This window comes from Macrobrachium nipponense, chromosome 28 (genome assembly GCF_015104395.2).
Source record: "Macrobrachium nipponense isolate FS-2020 chromosome 28, ASM1510439v2, whole genome shotgun sequence".
In the NCBI taxonomy this organism is placed as follows: Eukaryota; Metazoa; Arthropoda; class Malacostraca; order Decapoda; family Palaemonidae; genus Macrobrachium; species Macrobrachium nipponense.
Genome location: NC_087217.1, coordinates 57815780 through 57836609, shown reverse-complemented (window position 1 = coordinate 57836609; position 20830 = coordinate 57815780). Strand labels below are relative to the sequence as shown.

The window sequence follows — 20830 nt, the reverse complement described above, 5'->3', positions numbered from 1 at the left end:
GGGCCCTAGCAATTATTTTTTTTATTACTAATATAACATTTTTATAATTTCATAATCTTGTACATACTTAGTACGCACGCTGCTTTAGGTAATGTTTGATAGGTTCATTAACTAGTCTAGGTTAGGCAAGAAATAAATTTGGTTAGAATTATCCAGCCTCTATAATATAAACTAGGTTACTCTGGACAAGGTCTCACACAAATTCTGGATTATCAAAGTTATATTGTAACCATTTCTAGCATAGACTAAGTGTAAGTCCACAGGTTTTCTAGCATAGACTAAGTGTAAGTCCACAGCCATGGACTGCTCCTTAACTCGCGCCAAATATGGTAGGGAGCCACTCCACGGTCAACATCTGATATCTTTGGTTCTAGAGGCATTTAGCTATCAAAGACTTAACCTTTGTGAAACTTTGAAACATCTTTTGTACAAGTTTCTGGGCTTTAAATTATTACTAATGCAAGTAACTACATGCTATAAGCAATAATGCCTGTGGAAAACAAAGTGCACAAATATATTTATCTAGGTAACCCAAGTCATCAGCCTGACACAAGACATTTTAATATGAATCTCACTCACTGAAGACTCGCAAAATGACTACATGTTAAAACTACTGATCTCCAATTCTAGTCTTGGTTCACAAAATACAGCATATTTTATGCTAAAGGGATAATTTTGAGGTATACAACTGTGACCTTTTGGAGCACATTTTCTACATAGTTTTTACGAACATCAACTTTTCCTGACATCTGGGATGAATATGGAGAAGTAGCAGATTAATGGATAAACTTACCTTACTATCAGCACCATCACTGGATGCAAGTGACTGGATACGAGTTGTGATAGCAGTTACTGCTTTGTTGACTCTTGATATCAATGCTTCACCTTCCATAGTGCCTGACCCTTGCGTGGCTTCAGCCGTTCCTGCCTCCTGTCTCTGCTGCCGGAAAATGTTAGAGAACTACTTTCAATGCAGTATCCGTTCAAAATTATACCAGTAAATTTCCCTTTAAAGTATATCAAGCTGGACAACTTATAATTTCCTAACTCATGCAGGAACATTTTTCATGGCTCCCTAACCAGCTATACATGACTAGTTTTTAGAAAAATAAATCATTACTAGTCACATATGACTATTTTATGCAAATAACCATCAACGGATCACTTTTGAAAAACATTTTGACAGAAAAAGCATTGCTAAAATAACAAAGTGAAGCTTCCACTTTTTTACCATACCTTTCTGGTTTTGAGCAGAAAACAACTTACCTTATGCCATGTAATTATTTCATCTCTCATGATGGCCCGAAGAAGTGCACTAACTTTGAAGGATGGTGTTGCAAGACATCGAGCAGTTGCTACCATGGATGCAGTAATTGGTCCCGACACTCCGATACTAGTAACCAACTCAGCAAGATTTGGTGTCAACCTAAATGGCACAGGACGATTGGCATCCAATTCACCTGAAAGTTAGATTTGTGTGGTGATTTGCAAAGTAAAAAAAAAAAAAATTACAAAACATGAACTCTATATAAAAGTAATTTTGAAGGAAACAGTACCAGCTTAGAATGCCCAAAGCAAGCTATCTGACCATAAATAAAACCACCAAAAATAATTTTATCAGATAAAATGACAAATTTTTTAATCAATTTGTATTTTTCATAACTAACAAACCTGAGGTCTTAACATTAGGATAAATCTAGCACCAGCTGGAAACTGGTAGTTAACAAAATTGTGTATGCAAGGGACTATTGGCATCTGTTCTTGGTCACGAGTAATGTGGAACCACCCACATACCCTTGGCAACCTGTGACCACACCAGTTGCTCTTTTCCTGCCTTTAAGAGAGGACTTCAGTTTTTTATTTCTTCAATGATATCTTGCTACACATTTTCAGGGAACATGGTAATGTTTTAGTCTTTCAGATTTTGTGTGGTTCGGGACATTACGAGTTGCGTTGCAGACAAGGTTTACCCAAAAAAATTTTCTAATTGTACTGGATTAATTCTCTGAAAGGAATGTTTTCCTTTATTCTGAGTGGGAAACAACTATTTATACATTATGACATAAAACTCTATTGAGAATTTCAGTATACACAGTGACAACTAAAATGCTAGATCATGAGAATCTTACAAATATTTGACTCTTCACAAGAGACTGCAACAAATGCTATTTTGACATTAAAATTGATACTGAAATCTGAATCTGAAAAAACACTAACCTTTAGCATCGTCAATATTAAATTTGAAATAAGCCACATTGATTAGACCAGAGTCTTGATGGATATACATCATATCTGGGTAAAGTTTTGTCAAATGCAGCAGGTATTCCATAAGACCAATCAAGGCTAGTTGTACTGTTAACTGGAAAATAAAAATAGAAAATAACCATGGTTTAATCCAAACTTTTATCCTCATTATAGCCCTAAAGATTATTATAAAATTAACTACAATATATATGTTTAAGATATTTAAAAGGAAACTACATAGTACTTGAATACAAAGCTTTAAAAACTTTTCAAGAAAATTATTTGAAGTATGTAATTTCAAAAATACAGGGGACATAGGACAAGTAACGTAATGCACTTACTATCTTTCTAAACGTCCAGTAATGTGTTGGATTAGGGAATGTAGTTAGTGCCCAATCTCTTAGCATTGTGCGTGGCACCATTGCACTTTGAACTTCTTTTACAATATCACGTAGCACCTGATGGGAGGCCTGAGACCCACGTGCCTGAAGACAAGAATAAAATGATAAATGCAGGGATCTGATAAGAAAAAGTTGCTTTGGCTCGAAAATAATTTTTAGAAGAGTTGCTAATCCCACCATTCAAATAAGTTTCACTGGTAACAGTAGAAAATCAACAGACAAATAAAATGAGAGCAAGAGCAAGGCCTACTTAACAAGTGTTTTATGACAAAAGTAAAAAGCAATCCATAAAAAAAAGTGTTTTATGACAAAATTATAGAGTAATCTATAAAGATAAATGAATCATTATTGAAGTTACTTCAAGTTTTAAGCAAGTATTACAAAGTTAAACCTTTTCACAGAAATGACTTTAACCTACACATACCTGAACGGCAGCTAGTCTCTCGTAATATCTTGTAACTGGTGTATCAGGCTCCAACTGTTTTTTAGCACAACGCAGCTTATATATGTCCAACAACGACAGAGATGAAACATTGTCTTCAACTAGCCTCATTTGTGGTGAAACAGCCACTACCCTACTGATACTCAGGTTAACTAGTCGCCGACTTGTTTCCTGTTAATTGAACAGTTTATGACCCAAAATTAAAACACGCTTTATTTTACTCACTCATTTTCACTCAACAAAATTTCTTGGAAATAAATAGCATAAGAAAATGTAAAAAAGTGAATTTCCAAAATATATAAATCAGTGTACATAAGAAATACTATACATACTGCTAATATATGATTAACAGATGAATATATGAAATATTTTCACGACTACTTTTTAATTCAGAAACAGTGCCACTCATCGACTTACTGTAAAATATATACAAAACATAAAGGTAGAAAACTAATGCTGTCACTAGCACTGCATATTGAGTTCCCAAAAATGCCTTGATCTACAACCAGACCAAAGTTCAAGTTTACACGTTTTGGGAAAGTTCTGGCAACCTCCCCCTTTACTATCTCTTTAAGTCTTTACCCTTAGGTTTATTTGTATAAATTTAGTAGTTAATATATTCTTTTTAGAGCCATAATTTTACTAATTTTCTCTTATCCTCAATTTTTATCAAAATTCTGTTAGCTCCTGGCTCTTTTTCCTTTGTACTTTCCCTTTTTATTAAATATAATTTTATTATATTGAAATTACAGTATAATAACCAGTAAATTGATCTTCTTTGGGCTATAAAGCAGTGTATCAGACATGTATAAAGATCTGTACCTTTTGTTTGGCAAAGAAGTGATTCATCATCCTCAGTAACTGTAGTACACGCTCTTCCCTTCTTGCATCGCTCAGAGAATAATCATTCACCACCAAGTATGGATAAACTCTTCCATTGTGGCCTCTTATATGAAGACGTCTTGCAGCAGTTCCATGCTTCTGGACAATATCCACCCTTGGCATAAATCGAGCAATACGGATGTAATAATGGGAATGCTGTAAAGGAAAAAACCGAATTTTCTTTTTGTGAGAGCAATAATAGTAACAGAATTAATTTTTTCCAAGTATTTTATCAACTCGTAATGCCTACATGAAAAATTGAGTAAAGGAAAAAATATAAAAATAACAGATAAGAATTATATAAATGTGAGGAGATGAGTAAAATGATAGAAGCAATTTATTAAAGAAGGGATACAGAAACAAGATGCTGAAACTCACAAACCAGCACAAATAGATCATACCTGAACTTATGACCTTGACTCATCATGTATTTGATGGTTCAGTAGCTACTTCATTACCTTAGTTTTGCAATACAATACTCAGAAGCTAGCCTTCTGTATCCCCTGTTCAATATACCCATTGTTATTATTTTACTCCTATTTTTGCTCCACACACATTCATAATTCTTTGTTAGTCCATTATTTTTAAATTTCCTTCATTCAATAATTTTAATGTACATGAAATTAATAAAAACCTAATTTAAACCCCACAAAGCATCAGATCTTATCAGCACAAAGTCCACTGGGAGCTCAACCTTTAAGTTAAGGGAACTCACCTCACAAGTCGCTTTCATCAACTGCATTATATAAAAATAAGCTCTATCACATTTATAAACTTAGTATTTTTGGTCAAACTTAACTTACTTTTGGAAGAAGGAACTCTCCAGGCAGTTCTACCTCTGCTGTTTGAAGGCTGAAATTGCTTAAATATCTACATTTTTCTTCAATCAGGAACCACCTGTTGGAAACATTTTAATCAAACTCATGGAAAGACTAGGGCATGAATTCACAAGCTTCATAAGTAAACTAACCCTCTTACGCCGAAGCCCTAAAAATCAAAACCTCTCCCGTATGCCGGGACCGATTTGGAGTGAGCGCGGAAACGGAAAAAATAATTTTTTCAAAAAATCACAGCGCGGTTAGTTTTCAAGATTAAGAGTTCATTTTTGGCTCATTTTTTTGTCATTCCCTGAAGATTAGTATGCAACCATCAGAAATGAAAAATAATATCATTATCATATGTAAATAATGCGATATATGGTAGCGAAAAAAAAATTCATACATAATTGTATTCAAATCACGCTGTGCAAAAAACGGTCAAAGCTAACGAGTTACTTGTTTTTTCGTTGTATTGTACTCTAAATTGCAATCATTTTGATATATAATACATTGTAAAATAATAAAAGCAACACCGGAAAAATATTATCACAAAATGATGTATGAATTCGTAATGCGCGGACGTAAAAAAATGTTATTTTCAGAAATTCACCGTAAATCTAAATATTGTTCTAGAGACTTCCAATTTGTTTCAAGATGAAGATAAATGATTGAATATTACGATACTGTAAGAGTTTTAGATTAGAATTGCAGATTTTGACCATTTCGGACGAGTTAAATTTGACCGAATGTCAAAATTTTTATATATATATTTTTTTATATGCACATATTTCGGAGATGGGAAAAGCTACAACCTTCAATTATTTTTTATTGTATTCTTCATGAATTTGCGCACATTTTGATATATGAAACTCTATAAAACGGCTCATATGAAAAGGAGCAAAAATTAGGATAATGCGATGTACGCATTTCGGAGACTTGCGGCCGCGAATCGGCGCGCGGAGCGAAGTTAAATATATTTTTCAAAAATTCACCATAAATCACAATATTGTTTTAGAGACTTCACATTTGTTTCAAAATGAAGATAAATGACTGAATATTACTAGGCAGTAAGAGTTTTAGCTTACAATTGCATTTTTCAACTATTTCGGTAGAATCAAATTTGACCGAACGTGGGTTTTTTTATCATGATTTATATGCAAATATTTCGAACAAACAGAAAAGCTACAACCTTCAATCATTTTTAGTTGTATTCACATGAAATTGCGCACATTTTCATATATAAAAATTTATGAAACAGCTAATTTTAAAGGTGCAAACATTTCGACAATCGCACAAAAAAAATTCGGATTTTTTCGGAAGAGTTACCGCGCGGACGTGAGGAAAATGTTTTTTTTTTTTCATAAATTCACCATAAATCGAAATATTGTGCTAGAGACTTCCAAGTCGTTGCATAATGAAGGTAAATGATTGAATATTACTAGAATATAAGAGTTTTAGCTTACAATTGCGTTTTTCGACCATTTCGGTAGTCAAAGTTGACCGAAAGTTGAAATTTTTGCACAACGTTATTTATATGAAAATATTTCAAAACTGATAAAAGCTACAACCATGGGTTATTTTTACTTGTATTTTGCATGAAATTGCGCACATTTCCATATATAAAACTTTATGTAACGGCAAATTTAAAATGGTGCAAACATTAGGACAATCGCACGAAAAAATTTATCGGAAGAGTTACCGCGCGAACGTAAGGAAAAAGTTTTTTCATAAATTCACCATAAATCGAAATATTGTGCTAGAGACGTCCAATTTGTTGCAAAATGAAGGTAAATGATTGAATATTACTATAATATAAGAGTTTTAGCTTACAATTGCGTTTCTCGACCATTTCGGTAGAGTCAAAGTTGACCGAAGGTTGAAATTTTTGCACTTATCGTTATTAATATGAAAATATTTCAAAACTGATAAAAGCTACAATCATGCGTATTTTTTGGTTGTATTTTACATGAAATTGCGCACATTTTCATATACAATACTTCATCTAAAGGATAATTTAAAATGGTGCAAAAATTATGTCAAAGTGACGAAAATTTTTTTGAGGTGTGTCACTGATACTTTTTAGTGCGATAAGAAAGAAATTCGCGCTTGCGCGCCTGCGTAGCGGTTGTAAACAAAACAACGCCTTGATCCGTGAACTCCCAGCATCCCCCAAGGCGCGTGATTCAAAAGTTTTTGGCTAATAGGCTTATAAGTATTTTTCCGCGAATTTTTAAAAAAACTTTTTTGAGTCGACGTATGATACGTCCATTCGGCATACGGGAGACATTTTGACTCGACGTTTAATACGTCCATTCGGCGTAAGAGGGTTAAAATTACCCTACTGAATAAAAATTCATGAAATGAAATTTATATCAACAATTTTACCTTTGAATTTCAAGATTTTACTTTTAATTTTTTTTTCATTATTACATATATATTTTTTTAGGCTGCATAACATCCTGTTTTGTCAAATTACAAGAAATTAACTTCTATATCTCAACATGATGGACCTAAATGTCACATTAATTTAAACAAGGTGGTCAAGTACAGATGTAAGACATACAACTATTTTAAGTACAACTACCTAAAAGGAATAAATAGACAGGTAACAGTAACAAAAATTTTGCTTCTAATCATATTTACACAAAGGTGATTAGTCTTCACCTACTGATAATTTTTTAAAGTAAATTGTGCTAGCTAGTATTGTTAGGATGAATAAGGTCAAGGTCCGAAAGTCTACTATCATTAATTTGTCACTTTTTTTTTCATGTGATCTGACTTCAGATATTTCACCTTGGAAAATTTTTTCTAATAAATGTGTGGTGCCTGGGTTCCTCACCTTATCCTTACAGGTTATTAAAAATGACTCATTTAGGATCACAGGCAGTCCCGGTTATTGGCGATCTGGTTTTATGGCGCTTGTTTAGCGCCACAAAATCGGCGATTTATGGCACCATAACAGGACAAGTTCCAGTTATCGGGGCCATAAAGCACTGAGTTTCGGTTAATGGTGGTTTCTGCTAGTCGACATAACCCCAGGAAGAGAACCCCCGCTGATAACTGGTGACTGCCTGTAATTTGCATTTTTCATAGCTAACACACCTCAGGCTGAGTCTTAAAATTAGGATATCTTTTCAGGCGCCAACTGGAAACTGGTTAAAAACAATAAAAAATTGTATATGCAAGGGATCTGTGGTATCTGACATCCAACATATAGCTGAATTGGAAGCTAATCTGAGACCACACTTGAACCTTGTGATGTATTTAGTCTTTCTTCCAACCAAGGTTAAGATAAGAAGGGTGGCTAGAAGTGGGCAGCCAATGTTAAGACCTCAGGTTTGTTAGCTATGAAAAATACCAATGAATTATAAATTTGTCACTTGTTTATATGCAGAACAAACCTTCGGTCTCAACATTAGGACAGACTCGCACTTAGAGGGAGGTATGAGAATCCTGAACTGACTGGAGGTTTGGCACACCTGATCATTCTTAGAAATGAAGATTCTAAAGAAGAGAACCTAAGCCTGTGAGATGTTAGATACGTGGGTACCTAACAGCCAGTCCACTGGATTTAAATACAATGTAACATGTCCAGATTCATTGTATATAAGAAAGCCAAAGAACAATATCTCTTCTAGCAACAAACCATATCAACCACATGAAATGGGTTTGTCACCACTCCTCAATTCCCTTGTTCGAGAGAGGAACCACTGGACCCAAAGAAAAAGAGTCCAAGACATGTGGGCAATATCCTTCAGGTAAAAGGAAGTGAAAGTGGTCTTGATGAAGCCAGCAACCAGCATTCAAAATCCTGTGAACAGACAAGTTCTTCAATGCCAGGGAGGAACTTATTCCTCAAGTAGGCTTGCCTAATCACTTCACATACCCAAAACAAAATGGTACTCTTGAAAACCTCTTTCTTAGCTCAGCTTGTGCTAAGAAAAAGTCTACAACACCTAGGTCTTATGTAATGAGTCCATTTTACATAACAATGTAGTGCTCTGAAGGGGCAATGCAGTTAACTCTTGAGGGTTGTTGTTAACAAATGCCTTAGGGGAAGGAATGGAAACATGGGCAAATCTGTCATCATGAACCTAGGGATTTGAGTCTTGGCCAAGAATTCCAGGACAAATTTGAAAGCATGACCCCTAACCCCTCATGTGTTTTACGTCACAATCTAGATCATGGAGCTCTCCAACTCATTTCAAGGAAGGCAAGGCTAAAAGTAAAACTGTTGCCAAAGTCGGTTCCCTGTCTGACAATTTATGCAGGGGCTTGACTGGAGCTCTTGTGAGACTGCTCAACACCAGTTTAAGGTCCCACATGGGAGGTTTGAGTTCCCAAGGTGAACAGGACTGCTCAAACTCTTGAACAACATTAAGAGGTTTCTGAGAATATGATGCTCACATCTTTCATACAAAGGACTAATCCTAAGGTATCCCTGTAGCCCTTGAAAGCAGAAACAGAAAGAAGTTTCTCTGCTCTGAGAAAGATCAAAAGATCAGGAAGTTCAATATCTGCTGAACAGAAGTTCTGTGTGGAGAAACCCCGTTGAAGACACCTTTTCACAGCAGATGGCCTATTTGCCCTGGTAAACAGCTGACAGATCTCCTGAGGTAGAACAACTGAGTCGCTGCTGTGACAAAGATCTCTTCCTTGTAAGAGGTACTGGACAACCGTGAAGAGGTAGGGACCCTATCGATTGGTGGTACCTCTCCACATGAGGTTGGCCCTCGGCACTGCTGAGAGAGGAGATAGAAAATCCGGGAACCACTCTGCTTGTGTCCCAAGTATGTTGAAGGGCGTTCGCCCCAGCAAATTGATCTGGGACCACCAAACAGTAGACCTCTAGCTTTCTGTTGAACCGTGTAGCGAAAAGGTCTAAACATGGGTCTTCCCCAAGTAGACAGGAGATGATAGGATAACCACAGGGGATATCCTATGATAAGATGCTCTATGCAGATATGTGCTAAGTACTTTACTGTCAACTTGTGCACTGTCAATGGAAATCGCACAGTTGACTGAGGAGATGTCCTGTAAACAAATTTTGTGGAGAATTATCATGCCAACAAAGACGTTGTAATCCATCTTCTCACCTGTTACTGAAGAGGAGGGCATCTTGAATGTGCCTCTGACTTTGATACTGCTTGATGTACCAACCCGTCTTTTGTATCTGCTCATCGCCAGTCAATAGCATCTTCCAATTCAGTCCTCGGAAACAGGAACTATGACTCAAGCAAATTCCCATTTCCGAGAGATGACAAAGACTCGGAGTCGACCAAATTTGCCACCTTCAACAGCTGTCTCTCTCCTGGCCAGGAAGTGGTTGGCCCACAGGTTGGAACTAAAGTGTGTCAGATAAGAAATGGTTTTAGCTCCAGACTGCAACAGTCTATTGAGAGAGGAAGGACTCACTACACCTTCAACAGTCCTATCTGAAGCAATCTTGGCTATCACAGTGGACCGTAAGTTCAGCCAGGAGACCGTCTGGAAGATCGAAGTTGCAGTAGTCTCCATAGCCAAGAACTTTTGAGATGAAAAGGCAGGGCCTTCAGCCCTAACCTGTTCCAGAATTAGGCCAGTTATTAGACGTATCACTCCGGGTTAAGTGACGGGGCATCAATTGAACTGCACTAGTGGAATAGAACTTTCTATGCTGCACAAGAGGAGGGGGGAAGAAGCTTAGATGACCTACTAGAACGCAGAGATCCATCTCGGTCCAACACCAAAACGTTCATGCGTTGTAGGATGGATTGAGTGTGACCCGACAAGGGGAGCTCAAAAGAAGTTCTAAGAGTCCTATTTAGCACCCAGCAATGCCTCTATACCTGTTGGGGTGATAGAAGATTGAGTTTGTGCCCTACCTACGAGATTGTTGAGATCATGAAAGAGATCAACAACCTTTGCAAATGAAAACACACACACTTGGTTAGCTCCCTCCTCTTACTCTGGCACAGGTGACCGATGACGTGAAGAAGACGTTTTGGTGGTATCCTTCTCCTCCTGTAAAACTGCTGCAGAAGCTTCCCCAGGAAGCCCAACATTCCTGACAACCTTGGCTGGCATGTAAGGTCCAAAACCGGAAGATACCGAGACCGAAGCCTCTCGGAACTCATCTCACAACGACACTTGTAGACAATCCCGGCTTGAGCACCATACTGGCTCATGAGGAGCACCCCATACATGATCACGGAAAGGATCACATACACGGTCACGGGAGGAAGCACATACATGATTGCGTGACAATTTGAGTACACAACCCTGGGAAATCAACCCAGCACAATCCCGAGATGAGGAACATTGCTGACGAGAGCTAACTGAAGGAGATGGAAGGCTGTGTCCAATGAAGCCTCACGTCTTTGACCCACAGCCTCAGTCTTGCTGATTGCAGAATCCTTAGGCAAAGCCTGAATAACCTTCACATCTGCAGCCTTTGACCTTTTAATCAGCGCTTTATCATCCTTGCACCGACAAACTTGTACAGGAACAGACGAAAGGAGGTCGTCCCCGACCTCACCAACATGTACTTGCAATGATGAATCAGTTCACGAACAGATGTTGCCACACTTAATGCTCCCCACACTCACACCATCACGAACACGTATATGAGGGGGAGAAACACGGCCGTGAAGGGAAGACGAAGATACATAACTCTTGACGTACAGGTGTTACACAGGCATGTATCACAGAGGAGGATGCCTTCTTCCTGCTATCTCCACTGCCAACCTCATGAATGTGAATGTGTGAAGATGAAACACAACCTCGTGGTACATGAGGAGAAACACTTCTCTCATTTGCATGAACATGAACGTGCATGGGAGAGACATGGTCGTGTAGGGAACAAGGCAATGCACACTCGAAGATGATAACACCACAAAGTCCTTTATCCTCCAATGTATGACACGATGTGGGGAGGGGGATGGCGTAGGTATAGGAGATGAGACCCTGCGTTTCCGACTCTTCTTCGTAGTCCCAGTAGAAATCCCTCTCTCGCAAAACAGTCCAGTCTCTCTTAGACCGCTTGAACTAATGCCTCAGACAGCTTAGTGAGAGCAGTCGATGACATCGTATTGGGAAGAGGTGACGTCACAGCAGAGGGATGAACGGCCACCGCATCTGACGTCATAGGCTGAGAGGATGCTGGGAGTGACATCACAACACCTCCAAGACCGGAGCTGGTTGCTGGCCTCAACAGTGGAGTGATAAGATGCAACCCTGGGAGTGTCGATGATGACGATGGGGCTCCACAAGGTGGCAGCACGCAAGATCCAACGTAGAGGAATCCAGGGGGAGGTGGGACTGCTAAAGGGTTGGGGGTATACGCCTCTAAGAAATGTGACAGGAGTCCATCCAAGGAAGATGAATCCTGTAGCCCCAGCTAAACCCACAAAGCTACTATATTGGATGACTTCGAATCTGAAAACAAGGCAATAGATGGTGTAGCCTCCTCCCTCTCTGGTATAAAGTGAGAACCCAAGGGAAAGGGGGCTACATTACACATAACATTATCCTGTAGAACTCCCGATACTTCCATCGACTAATCAATGGAAGAAAAGGAAGAAGACAGGATAACATTCGCACTAGTCACATGGAGAGCGATTGCTGGAGACGGAGAAGCGGAATCATCCATCCGAAAAGAAGAAAAACCCTCCTTAGAAGGAAGTCGAAACTCTACGATGTTCCCTCTTCTTATAAAACACTCTCCACTGCCACTTAGGCCAAAAGTTAAGTATATGTTAGTTTTACAAGACCACTGAGCTGATTTACAGCTCTCCTAGGGCTGGCCCAAAGAATTAGATATTTTTACGTGGCTAGGAACCAATTGGTCACCTAGCAATGGGAACTACAGCTTATTGTGGGATCCAAACCACATTATATCGAGAAATGAATTTCTATCACCAGAAATAAATTCCTCTGATTCCATGCTGGCCGAGTTGAGAATCGAAGTTCGGACCACCGGATTGGCAGCCGAGTGTAAAAACCACTGTCCAATGAGGAACTGCGACTTAGGCCAGGGACGACATTCCTGACAAGGATTGGTTATCGTACAATAATTAGCACAGCACCTACTGCATGTCGTGTGTGGGTCTGTGGCTACAGTAACTAAAAACCTAGAGTAGAGGTATCCACGAATGCCCGGGCACATGTGCTGTGGAGACTAGGTAGAATTCATATCCAGAAAGACACACACAAGCACTCTCTCAAAGAAAAGAAAAATGGGTACAAATCAACTGGCTTGGAAGGAGAGCAAAGCGACAGCGTCTTACTCTCCAAGGCGGTTAATTAAAGACTAAATACATCATGAGGTACTGCGGAGTTTCTCACCAGCTATCACCTCTTACACACAGGAGTTGCCAGATCTCACAGATTCCTTGCTTACAATCTTTGATTGTTTTTAACTGGTTACCAGCTGGCAGTTGGAAAATATCCTATTGTTAGGACCTAAGGTTTGTTTCGCATATGAACAAACAGAATATGAAGCTTGTCAATTAGATTGATCATGGGCACATTTCTTATGAATTACCACACATGCAGAATTGAAATTTTATTGGATGCTTATTCTTTCGATTTCTGCCAGTTACTCCTTTCTGAAATATTCTGGCATGTCAGCTCAAAATAACTTCTGTTTTCTTTTGCTGTGATATAAGTAACTACTGCTATCTGGAGTTGTGATATACTTCAATTCTTACATTTCTCATCAAAATTCAAAACTTACTTGGGTAAAACTTTAACTCTAGCCTCTAAAATCTTAATCCACTTCTTGAGTTTGTGAATAAGATTGTGGAGTTTCATGGCTCCTAACTGAGAAAAGTCAAAGTCAGTAGTGAATTGACCCTTCATTTTATGGAATACAGGGTCCTGCACAATTGCTTGTGCTCGACGAGCAAGAGACTCGGAAGCTGCACTAGCATACTGGCCTCCACCACTGACTGAGCTGTTGATATTTTCTGAAAAGTAATTTTATGAAAATGTAAATCTGTTATTTTTTTCTTGTACCAGCACAAATTTAGCACACTACTCCAATAAAGTGTACAGGGTACATGCAAAGCGCAATAATTTTCTAATATGATATGTATGTAACACTGTACGGGGATACAAGTGAATACACTCACCAATTCCAATACCGAACGTTGACACCAATTTTTTGACAAAAGATAGTGTGTGAGGAGTGATGTTTGCTTCTGACACTGCTCCAGAGTTTTCAAATGCCACTGCATAGCACTTTGCCAAGGCTTGTCGTAGCTGCCGCAAAACAACCTCATCCCAATATTCACGGAAACACACCATCTGCAACACAAAGAAATATATCTAAACTATACAGTACTGCATACACAAATACTTTAATCACACTCCAAGAAACTTGCTTGTCATGACTGATGAAAGCATATTCCATTAACTTAAAATATCAACTAACCTGATCAACAATGCCCTCTAAAGATGCTAATACAGTCGGGTGTAATTCCTTTTGCATGTGCATGATACGTGAACATCGCCACATTGGTTCAGTTGCTTTGATAGAGCCAACAGCTTCTGTTCCTTGCTGCTGAGCACCTTGTGTAGTTTGCTGTGCTCCTGCTTGAGTTTGCTGCTGCTGTTGAGACTGCTGTGCCTGATTCTGTTGTGGGGTCTTCTGACCAGCAGCTGCTGCAGCAGGATCCACTGAAACAAAGGATACGCTTACGAATTTAAAAGATGATTTTTTAATGATACAAAGAAGGTATAAGTTCATGTAACTTTTATACCATAAAATAATACAGTGAAATACTCTTGCATAATCTTTAGTCAGAAAACAGTAATGACAAGGTCTCAGTTTACCACTTTTTATCCTCCCTCGTTGTTCTATCTTCAGTGTTAGGTACAATGTTCTTATGGGGAAATACACAGCTTGTGGAAACATTCGTCCAACTTGGTTCAACAAATTTATTATCACCTGAAAAAAAATTCTTAAATAATTTTCTTATGTCACTTTTTCCAAACACCAACCAATACATAAATCATTAAAAAAACAATAAAGTTCATAAATACCAGATGTCCAACAGAGCAAATGTACTGCTGCCTTCCGCTGCATGAATGTTTGCAGGATGTTCTTATTGCACTTTTGCAAACCCAAGAATCATCCAATAGATCTTCACTTTTGCCTGGGTGTTAGAAAGCAGCATTGCAACTGATTTCTTTCATCCTTAGAAGTAGAACTGCACACCGTTTGCACCAAATGCTGCAAGTGTGTTATAATTGGTCACCAGAACTTTGGATGAGTTTACTGGAAAGAGGAAATCCAAGAAGACACTTTCCCATCCTCTGAGGGGTATTCTTCTCCGAGGATGCCAGGTAGCTCCTTGTCTCTTCCCATGCACTCCTGTTTAGTTGCTACTTCATTTAGGGGAGAAATTACTCCTCCACATTCCCCTCTTGCTTCAAAGGCAATAGGGGGGCTTATGTGGAAGGGTGGGGCTTATCACAATATCTCAAGGGCTTCATCCATTTGCTCTGGAGGGGAGCATTCTCGCCCTGGGCAAAAGGGGGGAAGCCTCTGATATCTAATCTTTTTCAGGTTTAGGGAGATTGGGAAGACCTTCAAAGATTGTAGGAACCTCTGGCCATCCCTGGGTATTCCAGGGGATCCATCGGTGTAGGCCTTGATTGGGCACCTTAGTGCCTCCAAACTCCCGTCTCCATGGCTTCAGTAACTGGGACTAAGGTTAAGAGATCTCCTGGCCATATTGATGAAGAGGTACAAATGTAAGAGGATGTCGAAGAGATCCTGTTCGCCTTTGTTGACATCAGTATCCTCTTCCCAACCTGCTTTTGCCTCCTCCCTTTCTTCTTCTGAGGGTCCCATTAGGCAGACAGACCTGAAGAGGAAGACAACTGTGGCTCTGGACCGTGAGAAGACCACCTTATCCTTCTGAGGTTCCTGTTATATGGACAGACAAGAAAGAGAAGGTTGGCTGCACTAGACGAGGAGGCCTGTGGGCCCTCACAAAGCATGTCTTTTTCTATGGAAGAAGCACTGAATCTCTATTAACTCTCCCGTCCCAGGACAGGGGACTGCGTCTTAAGCATCCCTGGACATCTAAGGCACGGAATAAGACACTCACATCACAGGACAGGGGATCCGCATAATTTTTGTGTAACTTACAAGTAGAACATCTGTTTGTTTGTTTGTTTGTATGGTGCTTTTACGTTGCATGGAACCAGTGGTTATTCAGCAACGGGACCAACGGCTTACATGACTTCCAAACCACATCGAGAGTGAACTTCTATCACCAGAAATACACATCTCTCACTCCTCAATGGAATGGCCGAGAATCGAACCTGCGACCACCGCTGAGGCGCTTTGAACATCTGTTAATCAATGCTGGCTGGCAATCTTTTTCTTGTAAATATACCAAATTTGTAACTAATTTGTATTTTTCATAAATAACAAACCTGAGGCCTTAACATTAGGATTACTAGCGCCAAGCTGGAAACCGGTAGAATTAAAATTACACTTGTGAGATCCAGGGACTATTGGCATCTATACCAGGATGCCCACGGCTACCTGTGACCCACCAGTTATATTTCTAACCCAGTTTAGACTGCTAGAGGGGTGGTTCGAGGTGGGCCTTTATCTGTTAAGACCTCAGGTTTGTTAGTTATGAAAAATACAAATTAGTTACAAATTTGGTATTTGTTCATATACAGAACAAACCTTCGGTCTTAACATTAGGATAGACTTACTTATTGGAGGGAGGTAAGTCTCTACAACTGACTGGGAGTTTGCCACCTTATCCATTTCCGAATATATAGGGAAATTCTAAGAGAATGGACAATGAACCTAGAACCAAAGATATAAGAGAAATCTATTGGTTTCCTCCCACTGGGTGTAGATACCATTCTATGGTTTACTCTTGTCCCTTGCAACTGGATCCACCCTCACCCCTCTCTTCCCTATTATCTAGAGGGGTGTGTTGCTACTGAAAAGTATATCATAACCTAAGATAGCTTCACAGTATGGCTGACCACTTCACCTGCATCTAGTCCGTTCCAGCACATGACGGTACTCTCCTTCATATTGCCCGTAGTTAAAGGAGTAGGAAGAAAGTAGTAAAGAAAAAAGACCAGTCATCCCATTCATTCTACTTTCATACCTTCATCTTAGACTAAACGCAAACTGACCCGCCAGGGGCACTGGATGAGCTATATCACTTGTTGGGCCGCCACCACTGGACCCAAGGAAAAAGTGTACAAGGATCTATGGGCAACGTCTTTCAAATAAAATGAGGTGAAAGTTGTTTGGCATTTCCACACACCAGCTTTCAGAATTCTATCCACAGACATGTTCTTCTTAAATGCCAGAGAAGCACTCAAGCCCCTGATGTCATGAGCTCTAGCTCCCACATGGCTATCTGACCCTCTGTCTTCTGCCATATAAGCATCTCTGATCGTCTCCCTTAGCCAAAACGATAATTGTATTTCTGGACACTTCCTTCTTGTTCCGTCCTGTACTTACAAACAACCTCCGGCACCCCGGCCTGAGATGCCTTGTTCTCCTTAAGTACTCCCTTAGTGCCCTGACGGGGCACAGGAGCATCTCATCTTTGTCATTGTCTACATAGTCTGCCAAGGAAGGTATGGTAAAGGAGTCGAATCTGCCGTCTACTATTGTTGGGTTTTGGGTCTTGGCCACGAATTCTGGGACAAACTCAAATACCATTGACCTCCAACCTCTCGAGTGCTTTATGAGATATAACAGTCCATGTAGCTCCCCCATCCTTTTGGTTGAAGCCAGGGCCAATAAGAAGACTATCTTCTGGGTCAGGCTCCTATCCATGGACTGCCTTAGTGGTTCGTAGGGGGGTTTTGTCAGACTACTCAGTACCCTGGTCAGATCCCAATCTGGGGCTTTTAGCTCCTTTGGTGGGCATGACTGTTCAAAGCTCCTCATCAGCATGGCCAACTCCCATCAAGACGAAATGTCCACTCCTTTCATTCGTAAGACTGAGGCTAGAGCCGCCCTGTACCCCTTCAATGCAGATACAGACATATGCTTTTCTGTTCTGAGATATATCAGAAAGTCTGCTAACTGCTGAATAGTGGTACCGAGTGGAGACAAGTTCCCTCTACGACACCAATCACAGTATGCTGACCACTTTCCTTGGTATACTGTCGCAGATGATTTTCTGATATTTCCTGCCATCTGAGTTGCTGCTTTCTGCGAAAACCCTCTCGCTCAGAGGAGATACTTGACAGTCTCCACCCGTGAAGCGATAGGGACTTCACCGACTGGTGGTACCTCTCCATGTGCGGCTGACACAGTAGGTTGCTCCATGGGGGTAACTCTCTCGGCACATCTACTAGAAGTTCCAATAGGTCTGGAAACCACTCTGCCTTCGGCCATAACGGGGCTACCAGGGTCATCTTGAGGTTCTGAGACCGCATTACCCTGTTCAGAACCTGACGGATTAGACAAAATGGAGGAAATGCGTACATGTCCAGATTGTTCCAAGGGTGTTGTAGCGCATCTTCTGCTACTGCCTCTGCGTCTGGGACTACTGAACAATACACTTCCAACTTTTTGTTGTACCTGGTTGCAAATAGGTCTATGATCGGTCCTTCCCACAACATGAGCATCCTGTCCACTACCTGTTGGTGCAGGGACCACTCCGTTCCCAGAATCTGATCCCTGCGGCTCAACTTGTCGGCCACCATGTTTCTTTTTCCCGGAATATACCTGGCCCTGATGTCTACCAGGTTCTCTACAGCCCACTGATGGAGTTGAACTGTCATCACATGTAACTGCCGAGAAACTAGGCCTCCTAGTTTGTTTATATAAGCTACTACTGTGGTGTTGTCTGACATCAATACCACTGAGTGTCCCTTTACTCTCTCCCTGAATTCCTGTAGAGCTAGAAACGCTGCTTTTAACTCCAGCACGTTTATATGGAGTTCTCTGTCCTTGCAACTCCATTTTGCTGACACCATCAACTCCTCCATATGGGCTCCCCAGCCTTCTAGAGACGCATCCGAGAACAGCAAGAGGTCTGGGGAGGATTGTTGAAGGGGGACACCCACTGTCAGATTGTCGTCGTTCACCCACCACAGCAAGTCTTTCCTCACTTCTGCCGACAAGGGAATTTGCTCGTACGGGTGATCTACTATTGGTGACCAAAACTCCTTCATCCTCCATTATAGGGACCGAAGGTGTAGCCTTCCTTGTGGTACTAGCTTCTCTAGGGAGGTTAGGATTCCCAGCACCACCTGCCACTGTCTTGCTGGCTGTGCCTGTTTTCCCAGAAAGGCATTCACCACTTGTTTGCATTTCTCTATTCTTTGGTCTGTCGGGAATACTTTGGCTTCTGTTGTGTCTATAACCTTCTGTTGTGTCTATAACCATTCCCAGATACTCCAAACGTTGACTTGGATCCAACTGCGACTTCTCCTGATTTATCACAATACCTAGGCTGTGACAAAGCTGCAGGAGGGTCGCCCTGTCCCTGAGTAATTTCTCCCTGGACTTTGCTATCACCAGCCAATCGTCCAGATACCTTATTAGCCTGATCCCCTGAGCATGCGCCCGCGTCGACACGAGAGTGAACACTCTTGTAAAAACTTGAGGAGACGTTGTCAACCCAAAGCACAGGACCTTGAATTCGAAAGCTTTCCCTGCAAGACTGAAGTGGAGAAATTTCCTTGAAGACTGATGGACTGGTATCTGAAAGTATGCGTCCTTTAGATCGACTGTCAGCATAAAGTCCCCGATCCTGACTGCTTGTAGAACCGTTTTTGGAGTTTCCATCTTGAAACTGGTTTTCCTTATAAACAGATTCAGCATTGACAGGTCTATTACTGTCCTCCGCTCCCCATTGGCTTTGGGTACCAGGAAAATCCTGCTGTAGAAGCCTTTTGACGGACTGCATACTTGTTCCACAGCTCCTTTATCCATCATCTTCTTCACTTCGTCCTGAAGAATAATGGCCTTCTGAGATTTGTGGGCATAAGCGACGTGGGGTAATGGCTGATCTGTCAGGGGCGGGGTTACCTCGAACGGGATCAAATATCCGATCCTGAGAACATCCACCACCCACTGCTCTGCCCCTAGTTCCTGCCACACCTTCCAGTGATTTGCCAGGCAACCCCCCACTGGTGTGGCCGAGTGATGAGAGGCGCCCATCCTATCTTCTTGAGCCTCTCCCTCTTCCCCTACTGCCCCTCCCTCTGTTGTTTCTATTGTGAAAGGGCCGATGAGTTAGCCTCTTTGGGGAAGAGGGTCTTGTGGCTCTATTAGGAATGTTTGTCTCACTGTCTTCTTCCGAGACATTTGCTGCTGTCTTCCCTCCAAAGGAGTAGCTTGACTGTTAGACGTTTTCCTAACTGCCTGCTGCACCAACCTATCGTTAAGCGTCCATCCTTCTTCTATCTATTGCCTCTTCCAGTATGACCTCTGGCAACAGCAGTTGCGACTCCAAGATATCCCCCTTCCTCATCACTAACAGGGAATCCAAATCCACATTGCGGCTTAGTCTAGCCAATGCTGCATCTCTCTTCATTAGCAGGATATTTGCCCAAACATTGGCACTTACGTTTGTCAGGTACGCAATCGCCTTGGAACCTGACTGTAGTAATCTAATGAACAATGATTCATCCACTACTTTTCTTGTTACTTCCGAGGATGCAATCTTCGCCACTGCTGTTGACCAAAGATCTAACCAAGAAGCAGCCTGAAAGACAGAAGAAGCTGTTGCTTCTAATGTAGCAGCCTCTTGGTAGGTCATCGAAGGGCACTCCATTTTAACCTGATCCAAGGTTAATCCAGGCCTTTGTCTTACAACATTAGGGTTCACTTGTCTAGACAGCAAAGGGACCTTCGGTGTCGTATAATATTTTCTTTGTTTTATCATTGGAGGGGGAATAAATTTAAATGATCTATTAGATCTTAAGGAATTATCCCTTCCTGCAATCTTTGCATTTACATGTTGCAAGACCGAATCCGCATGACTCGAACAAGGCAATTCATACGACACCTTGGTATCCCTTTTTAATCCAAATGCCATGTCAATTCC

General features: G+C 40.6%; 1 protein-coding gene across 1 annotated transcript in view; it reads right to left on the bottom strand.

Moving 5' to 3' along the window:
• The window catches only part of LOC135201202 (transformation/transcription domain-associated protein-like), a 204832-nt gene that overhangs the window by 4778 nt on the left and 179224 nt on the right, over positions 1-20830 (bottom strand). The window contains 11 exon segments of the mRNA XM_064230080.1: positions 794-961; positions 1267-1460; positions 2218-2359; positions 2586-2729; positions 3070-3258; positions 3910-4125; positions 4773-4866; positions 13504-13735; positions 13901-14075; positions 14203-14447; positions 14604-14718. Of these exon segments, the coding sequence (XP_064086150.1) occupies positions 794-961; positions 1267-1460; positions 2218-2359; positions 2586-2729; positions 3070-3258; positions 3910-4125; positions 4773-4866; positions 13504-13735; positions 13901-14075; positions 14203-14447; positions 14604-14718 (1914 nt within the window).